A 14024-nucleotide genomic window follows, 5' to 3' on the forward strand; every position below is an offset into this window, starting at 1 on the left:
GAAGTATGAGTAACAAAAATGTATACTTTGTTGGGAATAATGGGAAGGGGAACAACTCATACATCTCATTTCTGTAGGAATATTACAAATAATTAAGGAAGGAAAAAAGAAGTGAAAAGTATGTCATGGGGAAAATTCTTAATATAATTTAAAGTGTATTATGTGTTTTGAGTATGACCTACACAATGCCAAAATGACCCAAGTTTAAAACTGATAGTCTGAACAATTTCTTGCAGATTCTATTTACTAGAGAAGTTCTTTTAACTAGACTGAAGGAAAAACAATTTTTTCTATAGCCTGGGAAGCAAAACTGCAATTTGTAACACATACCTGAAAATAATTCATCCTATTTGACAATGTAACAACAAACCCAGGATCATTAGGAATAGTTTTATCACAGAAAATGACATCCACACGGTGATACAAGTCTCTGAAATACTCCTTTGCAGTTGGTAGTTCACTGTTATCATTTTCTGGGTCATCTCTGGAAAAAAAAAACAAATTAAAAAACCAACCTAAGTTATTAACTACTTAAAACTATGTGATAGGAGAAATGGTTAACACAAATTACACTAATATTTTTTAAAGATATTTTCAACGAGAAAATTAATTTGATAGAAACTTATCTACATCATATTGACATTTAAATGTTATGTTTTGTGGCTTAGAAGACTACAAACTAGTATTTTAAAATGGTCTAGTGCAAGACAAATATACCTCTAGAGGAAAATCTATTAAGATTAATGTCTCACAACTTAAGTTTTTGAATGACACTTAGAAAGTTTATTTGCATGATCTTAAAAATAAGACTGGTTCTAATCTGCTATCCAAAATCTGGTTGTTCCTAGATGATGTTTAACTTTAAGGGAATAAGCAAGGAAAATCTTTAGTATTAGGTCATATTTAAGACACAATCGCATATCCATGACAGAAAGCATAGAAATACTCATTTTAAATCCAAATATAACCATGCCATTAATCTAGCATACAGACTACAAAAGAAAATTCTCTGACAACTACAATTCAGCTTTAATCTTTGTTTGGGAGAAAGTTAAGTGAGGCTAATTTGAAAATCAGATGACTAGAGAAATATCAGAGTTCTTTACTTAATCCTTGTAAGAGTATAGACTATCACTAGAAAGAACCTTGGGGGCCTTCCAGTTGTATATGCTCATTTTATAGAGGAGGCTCAGAAAGGAAAAATGACTTTCCCAAGGCTACCATGGCAGCAAATAGCAGAGCTGGCTCACAGACTGCTCTTTCCACAGTTAGTTGTTTGGGTTTAAGCTTATTTAAATTTAGGTAAAAGGTATCAAGTATATGGTAAACAAAGGCCAGGTTTAAATTTCGTATGACAAATTCCCACCATTCAATAAGAAAAAGTTTAACAATTAGTTCAACTTGATCATTCAAAAAATACTTACTTCTGAAACACTATGATGTCACCATCCATTAGTTCATCGAGTGCTTTATCAAGAGACACATCATAATCCTGAATTCTCTCTGTTAAATTCGGTTTAACTTCCTATAGTAAAAAAATAACATGAAAACAAAAACAAAACAGCTTTTGTTTTTATAAGAACTGAGAAAAACAGTAATCTAATAACAATGCATGGCATTTACTTTCTTTAGTAAAGAATTTTCGTAATCATTTTATCTTAAACATAAGCTTAAGATATATAGTATAAGGATTCTTAACTAAACATAAACACTAAGTCACAAAATAGGTATACAATTAGTGTGATGTTAAATTTATTTTCTTTAAATCACAATCTGGCTAAAAACACAAGTTTGAAATCATCACTACTTTACATAATTTAATACCAGTCAGGATGAGCAAATGAAACTTAGAACTACCATTTAATATAGCATAGAATGTTATTGTAGAAAAGGTAAACAATCCAAACCTCATAGAGGATAAGGTTAGTTTCTTGGGAAAATCCTGCTCTTTCACACATAACTGGGAGCAAGTCGCCTAACAAAGAAAAAAAAAACACATGCATAACAACATATCACATTGTAATACACTGAAATTTTAAGTACCAAAATTCTAGATTGTAAAAGAAAAGCTTACGTAAAGACTTACGAATTTTACAGGATATAGGCGTATAGATATGTCCACAATAATTCAAACTCCGTGTTTTTGGATCATACATCTTCAGGAATAGCATTACATCATCTGTAAATTGATAAACAGATTTTTGCATAAATACCAAACACACACACACACATACACACTCCATATTAAACACCAAAAACATATTAAGTTTAAAAATAAAGTTCACTTATCGTTTCATTTAAACTTGATTAGTATTATTAGAAGCTATTAATTAATGCCAGGGCCTCAAATTATGTTGAACTCTAACAAATTTTTGAAGTTTATTTGTTTATTATGATATAATTATACTGGAGTAAAGGTGATGAAAGAACATTAGTCTAGGATCAAACATAGGTTCTTCTTTGAACTGTGTGACTCAGGGCAATCTGTCAATGTTGTAATGGATAAACCTAAACTGAAGTCCTACCTCTTAATGGCAGGGGGGTGGCCCTAAGATTTTTCAGCCAAAGTGCAGGCATTAGCAGCTTCTATAAAAAAGACTAGGCCTAATATCCTGTAGTACATTAGGGACATTTAAATATTTATACAAAGTATCTTAGGAACTCATCAATGTAAATATTCCCCCCCCAAAGGAAACCATCTATATCTTCTCAACCTATGCCATTCCTGTCCATGTCAATCTGTAAATCCATCAGAGAAATCTTCCAACATGTTCAAAATGTTACTCTAGAACATGTAATATTTTACATTTAATTAACATGATCAATACAGAAAACCATGAAAAGATGTACACAGAACTGATGCAGAGTGAATGAAGAGGTGCCAAGAAAACAGTATGTGCAATAATTATAAGAATGTAAATGGAAAGAATCCCTCCTGCCCCAAAAGAAGTGAACGTTGCAAAATTAAAAAGACAGGAAATCCACGAATGTAGTACATTCTATATATTTTCAATGTACTGATCAGTGCTGATTTTTTTCCCTTTTTTGGTAAGAAATATTATTTATTATTAAAATGGATCTTGAGGAAGGGGATGGAGATGAAGTTATTTACAACATTTTTTGCTGTAGCAAAGAGCTGAAAATAAAGTGGTTGGCCATCAACTGGAGAAAAGCTGAACACATTATATAATATCTGGCTCCTTTCTACTTCTCCTGACTTCTTACAGCCCTCTATGTATGATCCAGTTATGGTGGTCTACTCCCAGTCTGTCAAACATGACTTTCCATCTCCATTCTCTGTGTCTTTACACCGGCTTTCTCCTGCTCTGTTCCCTTACCTCTGCTTCTTGATTTCCCTGGATTCCTTTTGAGACTGCTAAAATCCTACCTTCTGCAACAGGCCTTTCTTGTTATCTCCCTGCCTCTCAACTGCTAATTAATGCCTTCCACTTTTAAATTACCTCCGTTTAAACACACACACTCTCTCTTCTTGCCAGTACCAATTTATTAATATGATGTCTACCCCATTAGAATATGTGCTATTTGTGCAGAGGGGTTTTTCGGTGTTGGGATTTGCCTTTCTTTGTATCTCCAGTCCTATCTATTATTACACCATTAAAAAAAAATGAGGTTTGTAAGGTTTCTCAAACCTGAACGTTTTTTCCCCTACCCATCCTCTTTTATTCCCATCTACATTAGCAGGTATTAAAGTACAGATTAATTTGGTTTGCAAGATCTTGTCAAGGTTTACACAGGACTATTTTTACAGACAAAGAATATCTCTTGAGGACCATCTATTGTCAAAGACCATACATGACATCTACTTCATCATCTATGACTAGCCTAACTTATATTATATTGAGTAAGTTCATCACTAGAAATATGGTCTCTTTTGAAGTATGTGCTAGATGATGAGCACTTCTGACTTTTTTGACATGACTTCTGATTTTATGTATTCTAAATTATGTTAAATAACATACAAAAGGCTAAACCTGTATGATACAAGGAAGGACCTTAAACATGTATGTCCTTGGCTCACTTTACTGTATCGTATTGACATTTGGAAAGTCTCATCTCTGTTCTTATGCTCTTACAAAAGCTCCAATTTCCTCTTCTCTGCTCAATCACACATGCACAGAGTTGTCACATAACCCCAGAATAGTCCCTTTCTTCCCCTGAATTCTACTTACAAGTGGTAACAACAACAACAACAACAACAACAAAAAAAAAACCCGATTAGGGAACACAACTCACATTGCTTTGCTCTTAGTTTACTACAAAGCTTTTATTTTTAAGAAGAACTTACGGTCTTTATCAAACTTCGGTAATGTTGCCCCACTAGCAGCCATCTCAGGATCTACTGTTTCAAGGAATATCGTCCATGGATTTTCATTGTCACTGAGTTCAATCATCTATTTGGGAGAAACAAAGATAGGTCACTGAACTTGGCAGCAAAAATTTATTCATAAAATGAAGATGTGATCCCATATTTCTAGAACTCTCTAGGCTGGATCATATAAGAGGCTAGTATCACATATAAAACTTACTGTTTTATTGCCATCTGCTTCATTATCTAACATTGCTGGTCTTTTTGTTCCATTACTCCTTGCCTGCATGGGCCATAATCGAATCTGATCCTGTGGAAATCCCTAAACAAACAAAACATAAAATCCCAATGAAGTATCATAATGGATAGAATACTGGACCTGAGACTCAAAAAGGTCCGGATTCAAAATCTAATTGATTCTTACTAGCTAAGAGACTCTGGGAAAATCATTTAAAATCTTTAATCTCAGATGCCTCATAGGGTTGCTATGGGGCTCAAGTGTGATACTATACATAAAAGCATTTTGCAGACTTGAAAGAATAATTTGAAGCAGCACGGTGTAATGGATGACGCTCACCTTAAAGTTAGGAAGACATGGGTTCAAAGGCTGCCTACATAGTGTTGTGTGACCACTACCAAATCACTTAAAACACTTGGTGCTTGAAAGCAACTCTAAGACTTAAGTCACTGATGAGAATATTAATCTGTGTGGGAGAAAGACTTTTCCATCTTGATAGTTCCCTATACTGATGAAATCAAAGATCAATCCTCACATGATCTTCCCAGAAAAAACAGCACCATGTCACTATCAGCTATTATCATCTTCACACTTTTTTTTTAGCCAGGCAATGGGGTTAAGTGACTTGCCCAGGGTCACACAGCTAGTAAGTGTTACTTGTCTGAGGCTGGATTTGAACTCAGGTACTCCTGACTCCAGGGCTCTATCCACTGCGCCACCTATTACTATCATCTTTAATAATTTACAATCACAGGCTGTAAAGAGTCAAAAACATTAGTGGTCTGTTACCAAGTATTCTTGTGCTTCTCTGGAAAATCTATCATAACTGCAATCTTTTTTCCCATTCCCTTCCCACCAGGGAAATAGTTCTTGACTACTCACTTTATGAATGATCAAAGCTTCTTCTGTTAGGTACTATACTAAGCAGAAACATCCAAGAGGAAATGTGACATCTGAGAATCAATTTTGTGCCTTGGTAAGAGTGCTAGTCAAGTACAGTTATCAATAAAACAAAACAACAAAGACATTTAATCTCCTGAAGGCTGCTGCAGCATGAGAAGTTTGCTCAGACAACACAGACCAGTCCTTCCTCTGATGTTGCCTATTAGATTTCCCTATGGCTACAATCACCATCCTTGTCTCTGATCTTCCAAACTAAAATACTAATCAGTCTTTGGACGTTCCTTCCTTTTATGTATTGTGTCCTCCATTAGAATGTAAGCTCCTGAGGGAATGGTTTATAGGTATCTTCTTCTTTTGATTAACTTGTCTCTCAGGGAGAGAGACACAGGGGAAATGTAAGTGATATAAAAACAAAAGATAGCAATAAAAAATCTTTATTGAAAAAAGTAAGCTCCTCTAAGGCAGTGAATTGCTTTCCTTTGGTATTTATATCTCCAACACTTGGAACAATGCTTGAAATATAGTAAACAATTTCATTCATTCTCTGCAATTCTACCTTTTGTGGATTTTGTATCAACTTTATAGGAAAAATATTTCTAGCACTTAAGGGTGAAGAGAAACTAACAAAGGTTTCATCAGCTTACCTCATGACCTTCATAAAAGATTTGGACAAAAATTCACCCCCATAAGATACAAACTGAAGACAATTTTCTCTTTACAAGTTCAGTTAGGAAGAATTTTCCCAACAAATGGAACCACTGAACTAGGGCACCAAAACTGAATGTTACAAGAATCATTCAACAAAACAAACTTACCATGGTTTGAGAAAGATTCTGTACAAACTCAGCTAATGAGGAGTTTTTTAATACTTTGAAGACCGTATATTTTACTTTTTCTTCATCATACATATCATTGCCTTGGTGCCCACAAAACTGGTCCTCGGTCACTATCTGGAAATACGCATTGACATGTGAAAATGATTAAAAATAGGCAATCTATCAACCAACCTTAATGAATAAAATCAGTGTGATGATTTACAGCTAGTTCAAGGAGAAAATGATAGGGAAAAAAGACTAAATACAAATAGCCATATATACCCACAAAACCCGCAAATTCTAACTCAAAGAACATCAATTCCTTTAAGAAAAAGAAACTGACATTTTTTCTCTGAGTCAGAACACCATATCATATTCATATATACATATATACTAAGAAAATAAAATGAGAAGTAATGTAAAGCACTAGATGAATGCAACCTATTTTCTGTATAGTGCAAATCTAGTTTAAAAATTTGATTTGTTCTCTCTAGTAGAACGTAAACTTCTTGAGTGCAATATCGCCTTCCTTTTTCAATGTCCCTAACCAGTTTCTTCTCCTTTCCTAGCCTGTGTAAAACGCAAATAGCTAATGGTCCAGTGTACATAAAAAGACACAGGTACTAAAATAAATAGATACATAAATAACTCCTGGTAGACCCAAGAGTTGACTTTTGTGGGAAAAAAGAATTAGGCTCAGATTAGCCTGGACATTTCAACACAGGAATCTAACAGGGGGTTTGGAGGATAAGAACACAAAGATGGAGGTGATGGTAGTGATGTGAGATAATAGCAGTTAGAAACACTGTCAACATAACCAATTTGGGGCGGGGGGGGGGATAGTCGATGGAAAAAAAAGAAAAGCTAGAATTAACTCTTCATCCCATTAAGACTTCTGAGCACAGGGCAAGGGAGAAAAGGACTTATGAGAGAAAAATCTGAGAGGAAGATACTATGACCTTCCAGATGGATATCTGTCTAAGTGGTACACATACTTTGGGTGGGCATGAATCATTAATCACCTGTCTTGCTCAACAAGTTTTTCCATTAGTGAATGTCTTTATCTTTTGTATTTCTATAGTTCCTAATCTAATGCTAGGCAGACAAAAACATTAAAAAATACGATTAAAAATAAGAAAAATAACTCCAAATATTGTTTGTAGCTATGTCTAATTTTTTCTCATTGGTCACTTATTACTCCTAAAGTCTGAACATTCATAGGAATTCATGCTTTATACCCATGCTTTTATACCTGTCTCATCTAACAGTCAAATAAGGACTTTGTGCCCTCCTTGGTTTGGAAGCTGACCTGCACTTGCATATAGAGATGGGCTTCCTGCCGCTCCTTCCTCTTTTGAGCCTCTATTCTTTTTTCTTCTTGTAAGCGTTCTACCAATTGTTGAGGAATATCATGATCAGTGACAGCTTGCAAAACTTCACCTGCAGAAATAACTGGGATTTAGTTTAATTTTTTTTAAGTGATTCAATTCTACTCCTCTGAAGTGAATATGCTAATCTGATTAATCATTTTTCAATTTCATTATGTAGTCTGGTCTGTTGGCTGAAGAATTACTCTTTATGCCATGGACTCATACCAAAATAAAAGATAGCCACATGCCTGATTTGACTAACTTTCCTCTTGAACTCAAGATAGATTTATATCTTTAAAATCTGACAAGGACTTCCAAATTAAAAAAAAAAGTCTCTTCCACCTCCCCAGAAGACAACACTTTGGTATAAATCATTTAAGGTAGTTGCTGATAGGTTACCAAAAAATCTATACAACTTCATAATACAATCTGTGTTGATTGCTTATACTAAATCCTCTAGCCTTTTTTATTCTTTGTTGAAAAGGATGCTGAGTAGAGAAAAATGGATATATTCTGAAATTAAGATGAGAAAATAATTTTAAATGATCAAGGAAGAGAAGTATACAATAAAAATAACCAATTATATACTTACTCAGTTTTGATTCCCTGATATAAACTAACATATAAGCATTAGTACAATGCCGAACCGATAAGTCATCATCATGACCTCCGTAATTATGCTCAATTGCTTCTTCCTTTGTACACCTTGACACAACATCGTCATCAAATTTACACCACTGTAAACAAAATGGATATTGCTGAAACAATATATACACCAACCACAGGATACCCAGTGAAGGAATTGTTGCTCTCTGTGTGTGTGTGTGTGTGTGCGCGCGTGTGTGTGCATGCGCACGCATGCAAAATTTCGGGGGGTATTCTACCCCCTCGCCCCCCAGTGTCTAGTGTAGTACCAGGTACAAAGTAGAGGCAGCTAGGCAGAGTAGTGAAAATACACTTCTGTGTTTGGAGTCAGGAATTTGGCCTTGTTTACTTATTAGCTCTGTGACCCTGGGCAAATCACTTAAACTATTTGCCCCAGTTTCCCCAACTGTGACTCAGAACTTAGCACAATGCCTGACACAATACTCCTTTTAATAAATCCCCTTTTCTTCCTATCTTTGCTAAATGTGATTTAATATAGAGTCACTGGTTCTTTATGAAGTTTTAATATATCAAGAAACTCATGTTTCATGCTGCTTTCTCTGCAACAATTCTTTTTCCACAAGGTCTACATACATGAAAAGCATAATTCCCATCCTGGAATCACATTAACTCAAAACAACAGAGGGGGTAACAAGTCCTTCTAAGCCACTTTTCTTCTAGAAGTGTTACTATAAGTACCCACAACATGATGTAAAAGAGCAGTGGACCAGGGGTTTGAAGAGTGAGTTCCAGTCCCTCTATACCATGTGACCTTGGCAAAGCCACTTAAATTAAACTCTCTGAAGCTTCAGCTCCTTTATTCGTCAAATAAGAGGAATCCAATTTGCCCTGCCTACTCTAGGCAGAGTGAAGACCAAAGGAGATATTGTATATTGTGTCTTGAAATTAGACATATTAAATTAGAAATGTTAAATATTGACATCATTATGACAAAACTCCTCATACAGGGATGCTTCCTCAGTGATATTTAGGACATGCTCTCTATAAATAATGCCCTGACAAGATAGCTGTAAGAGAGCCTTATCAGATCAAAATACTTGCTAAATGCTTTAAAAGAGATGGCTATAAAAACTTAAGACCTGGATAAATTTTAAAACAAGTAATGTCTAACTTCACAGAAAAATGAAACAATTACAGGTGAACTCAAAATTATTAAGTTTATTTTTAAAAAGGGTGGCTATATTTGGGGTTTTACTTTAAGGGTTAATAACTTTAGCTACTTACTTTGCCATCCCCTCTAGGGTTTAGGTAAACCACATAATGTCCACCATGATTATCTCCACTATGTACTAGTACTGCATGAAGAATATAATTTGCAGGATCCTTGGGATCAGTTTTCTGTAAAAACTCATCAAGTGGCAACTGTTCAGGAAACTCAAACCTATGAGAAAAAAGAAATAGCTTCAATAGATGTAAAGTATTTCAGAAAGTTATGCTTGTCACTAGTAAAAAAAATCTTAATTAGCCATGTTAATGGAAGAAGTCATGACATGGTTAACACAAAGATAGATGACATAAAAAAAACTGATATTGGCCATTGGATGGTAATTTTTCTACTTAATATGAACAGAGCTGTTGCTGATTTTCTGGAAACTGAAAAATTTTCAAACAAAATAATGAAACCATAGTATCCAACTATTCCATCTTGTTCTTCCTGCTCCACAGTTCATGCTAGGAATGGACTGCAGTACTTCTCAGGTTGTGTGGCCAAGAAGCAGCCTAAAGCAATGCTAAGACTTTCTGAAACTCAATTGGTTTGTATCTTTCTTTGGGAAAGGATGCAAAATCAGTGCAATGAATGCAAGATCAATGAATCAATGTGTGACACGGCTGGGGAAAATGACCTTATGCAGAATGAATAAGAAGTGCCAGAAGTGATAGTTATGCTGTATTGCACAGCCATTCCCCACTTTTAGAATGCCCTTCCAGGTCTAGTATGAAACTTCTCCTGAACCGCTCCTTCATGCCCCATGCCAAAAATCATTATTATGTTTTAAAATGTCATAGATCACTTTTTGTCTCTTTCTTTTGCCCTTCATAGCTGCTGAGGCAGGTGGACACTCATACCTGTGGATTTGGGGAAGGTTTCAGACTACAAGGTAGCAAGGAAAGGGAAAGCTGTATTAAAAGAGACCTTCCTCGAAGATTATTAAATGACCCACTACCACTGAGATTTCCACAGAACTCTTTCTCATGTTGAATTCAACACCAAAGCTCTATGGATTACAGTTTGAGAAACACTGTACTTAAAAGGTGTTATCATGCTTTAGGTAACACTGGTAAGAGCCAGAGGTAAGGGAAGAAATACAAATGAAAACAGAGCTTTTGAGAACCCTTCACAGAATCCCTTTAGTAAGTTTGATTCAGTCACCAGGTAGTATTTAAAATTTGATTCACCAAAATTCTATTTATTGACAACTTTTGAGAAAAACATCAAGTGATGTACTTGTATAACTTTTAATTAAGCCACATCTGTGTCACTGTTTATAAACATAAAAGGGACAGCAAAGATATCCAGCTCTTAAATTTTTTAAAAAGTCATCGACAACTAACCAGTTTAGAAGCATAATGAAGCTTTTGAAGAAAAATATATTACTAGTCTGAATTTTTTTAAGCCTCACACTAAACATGTATGTATGACCTCATCTTTCCTCTTTGCTGGTATTAGAGAACACACTTAATGGTTACTAATTAAAACAGTAGAAGCACACTATCATCAACAGGATACGTGTTTATGTTTACCTATTTACATTTGTACCTCTTCCCTCAAGTCACAACAAAAAGCATTATTTCTAATAAGACTGGGCAGAAGTTGTGAAAGTCAGAAATTCTGCACTAAGCTATTTTCAATATCAATCAGTTACTTTTAAGGAATATAAACTACAACAGTCAGCTACAAGAACCGTGAATCTTATGTAAGGTTATTTTTGTAATATGGCTAAGAATCCCTAATATACTATAACAGATAGATAGATACACTCCATTAAGGCATGACAAATTTAGTAAAAGTTAAAAAAAATTTCTTTTAGCGGGCTTGAAGGGAGATCAAAATCGTTGAAGATGTACTGAAAACATTTCCTGGGCTGTGAATATTGGGGAAGCAATGCATAATTTTCAACTTATCTTGAAGTTCAAGTATTAATGCCACACTTATATAGAAATATAATGTAAACTAGTTAGAGCTGCAGGCTAAGTAACATATATGTAAATCAAAGTGTTTCTTAAACCTCTAATGAATGGTAACAACTATACATGATTGTTATTTATCTCTATATTACCTATCATTTATCTTGATATTTTGGTCCGTTTGTGGGTCATACATAAATCTCATGAGTTGCAGATGTAACACTGGTGGCAACGTGAGGAATTTCACACCTTTTTCAGCCTCCTGAACAATGAAAAAGAAACGCAGGCAAGCTATTATTATCTCTTAGTAACCAAAACACCAGCATTTAAATTAGACATTTAATTTTTATTAGGACAGCTGTCTAGTCTTATTTTTTAAAATATGCAATAATGATCAATTATTTATAAGACTATTGCAAAGCTACAAAATTAGGTATATGCTTATATTCTGTTCCACATAAAGATCCGGATCTGGGAATTCTACCAACATTATAATTTGGCTGGCAATGAATTTAAAAATTAAGGTAGATGCCAGAAATATACCACTATCAATGAGCTAAGAGATACTGTTACAAAATTCACAAGGTACCTGCAAGCCATGTTCTCCAGCATCATATTTGTTGTCACCATCTAGCTGTTCTACTGCCACATAATCTATGAAGGACTCAAATACTAAGAAAAGATATAAAACATTTTTATAAAAATGTGGTTATTACAAACATTGTAGTATATAAGTCAATTTAAAGACTTTTAAAGAATTCAAGGGTCAACAAATTCAACATGTTTAACAAAATCATAAGCAACTTTTTCTTTACTTGGCACCTTCTTCACAAAATTGCAATTCACTGTACCATTATAATCATCAACACTGGAGAAAAGGTGATAGGCAATCAAAGCAGGACAAATGGAAAACAAATACATTTAACCAAATGTAAAATTTCATTTGGGACTTAATTCAACAAGATATTATGTATGTGGAACTTACTATTTTTTTTCCCCTTTATACTTAGCTGGATATCATAATAATCTTCTCTCCGATCAGATCGATAGTCCACATCTTTGCACTGGATATAGGACTGCAACAAAAACATACTAGCTTAATATACAGCTTTACTACAAGTAATTAGCAACCATTTAAATATTTCTTTCAAAATAGTTTTAGTGGGTATTTTACATACCACCATCTTGCCTCTAAATAATTTAGGTATGGTGCCTTCTACACACGTTCCTTTCATTTTATTCTCCACATTATCAAGCAACTGAAACAGAATTTTAAAACTTTTTTTAATTTTAATGATTATATAGCTCCTATTATCATATATTATTTTACCATATCATAATCATATCAAATTATATAGATTATAAGAGTTAAAAGGACCTGAGAAAGCAAGTAGTCAAAACTTCCTTTTTTACAGATGAGAAAGCTCAGGTTAGAAACGACATAAAACTAATGAGCAGCACAATACGGGTTTGAATTCATTAGGTCTTCCGAGCCCAAATTCAGTATTGTTATTCATTAATTTTCTAGATACTTCTATCACAAAAGAAGCTAATCACGACATATGTAAAGATAATGACATCTTAAGAGGCAGAATAGTTGTGAAGCAGTTCTCAAAACAAGAAAGCAGACTTAGTTTGAAGTCTAATGAAGTTTGTAAGCTTTGAAATAAGAAACAGAACTTGATTTTGGCTATTATGGGGTCTAATATAGCTAGGCTACAGGAATGATGGTGGCTACATTGTCATTAACTAGTAAGACAACAGAATCTTATATTAGGCACCAAACGGGGTTTAACAATTAGGGGGCGGAGAGGGGTGCACGCAGAGAGTGTCACAGAAAATATTGAGTTATATGTCCTGTAAAATGTGCTAATCCAAAAATGCCAATCTAGGCTATGCTTTACTTTTTTTGGAAAACTACAGGCTTTAATAAACTGATCTGTCTCCAAATTTTAAAATTTTATTGTTTTTTTCTTTAATTTCCATGTAACTTCTTGTGGAAATATTCCAACCTGGTGTTGACGTGGGAGATCCGCATGTAGGTTAAATTATGAAGGGAGAAGCCATGTATTGTGGTATATAAAGAGACCTTGTAAAGTAGTGTTGGATCCAAAGTGATTTCTATTAAACACATCTAATTCAATCTGCTTACTATACTATACACACATTCTCACTATAATAAGACTAAATTTGCATTAATTTAAACCTATTCCAAGTTCTCAACCTTATTAAGATTTCTCTTAACAACTTTACTGGTTATCTTTGTATTAAAGAAAAAGCTACTCTTTCTTCCTAGCAGGAAATAGTTTGTTTCTAGTTTTAAGCAACTAAATGCAAAATAGATTATTCCTTTGTAGAGAGGGAAGAGCATAGCATTAGTCCTAGAAGAGACCTTGGCAGAATCGCAGAATCTCGCTGTTTGAAAAGGACTTTAGACCTCATGTACTAGACTAACATACTCATTTTACAAAGGGTAACAAAACTTACACCTAAGTTTAGTCAACAATGACCCAATGTCACTCCTTATTGAACAAAAGAAATTGCATATACACCTGGGCTTGACTTTTTATTAAGCAATA

General features: G+C 34.3%; 1 protein-coding gene across 3 annotated transcripts in view; it reads right to left on the reverse strand.

The window, feature by feature from the left end:
• Positions 1-14024, reverse strand: part of USP7 (ubiquitin specific peptidase 7) — a 96310-nt gene that overhangs the window by 11513 nt on the left and 70773 nt on the right. For 2 of the 3 annotated variants that reach the window (XR_013485972.1, XM_078152770.1), the window contains exons 9-22: positions 12624-12704; positions 12431-12521; positions 12035-12117; positions 11598-11707; positions 9544-9700; positions 8246-8390; positions 7593-7723; positions 6284-6418; positions 4548-4649; positions 4307-4412; positions 2075-2179; positions 1908-1975; positions 1425-1525; positions 331-484 (exon numbers count right to left, since the gene is read on the reverse strand). Coding sequence is in view for 2 of the 3 variants with exons in the window: in XM_078152770.1 (XP_078008896.1) it covers positions 331-484; positions 1425-1525; positions 1908-1975; positions 2075-2179; positions 4307-4412; positions 4548-4649; positions 6284-6418; positions 7593-7723; positions 8246-8390; positions 9544-9700; positions 11598-11707; positions 12035-12117; positions 12431-12521; positions 12624-12704 (1569 nt within the window). In the remaining variant the exon portion in view is untranslated. The remainder of the gene's footprint in view (positions 1-330; positions 485-1424; positions 1526-1907; positions 1976-2074; positions 2180-4306; positions 4413-4547; positions 4650-6283; positions 6419-7592; positions 7724-8245; positions 8391-9543; positions 9701-11597; positions 11708-12034; positions 12118-12430; positions 12522-12623; positions 12705-14024) is intronic. The other variant, XM_020972929.2, reaches the window with a different exon arrangement.

The sequence above is a fragment of the Phascolarctos cinereus genome, unplaced genomic scaffold, assembly GCF_003287225.1.
Source record: "Phascolarctos cinereus isolate Bilbo 61053 unplaced genomic scaffold, phaCin_HiC Scaffold_4;HRSCAF=312, whole genome shotgun sequence".
NCBI classification, from domain to species: Eukaryota; Metazoa; Chordata; class Mammalia; order Diprotodontia; family Phascolarctidae; genus Phascolarctos; species Phascolarctos cinereus.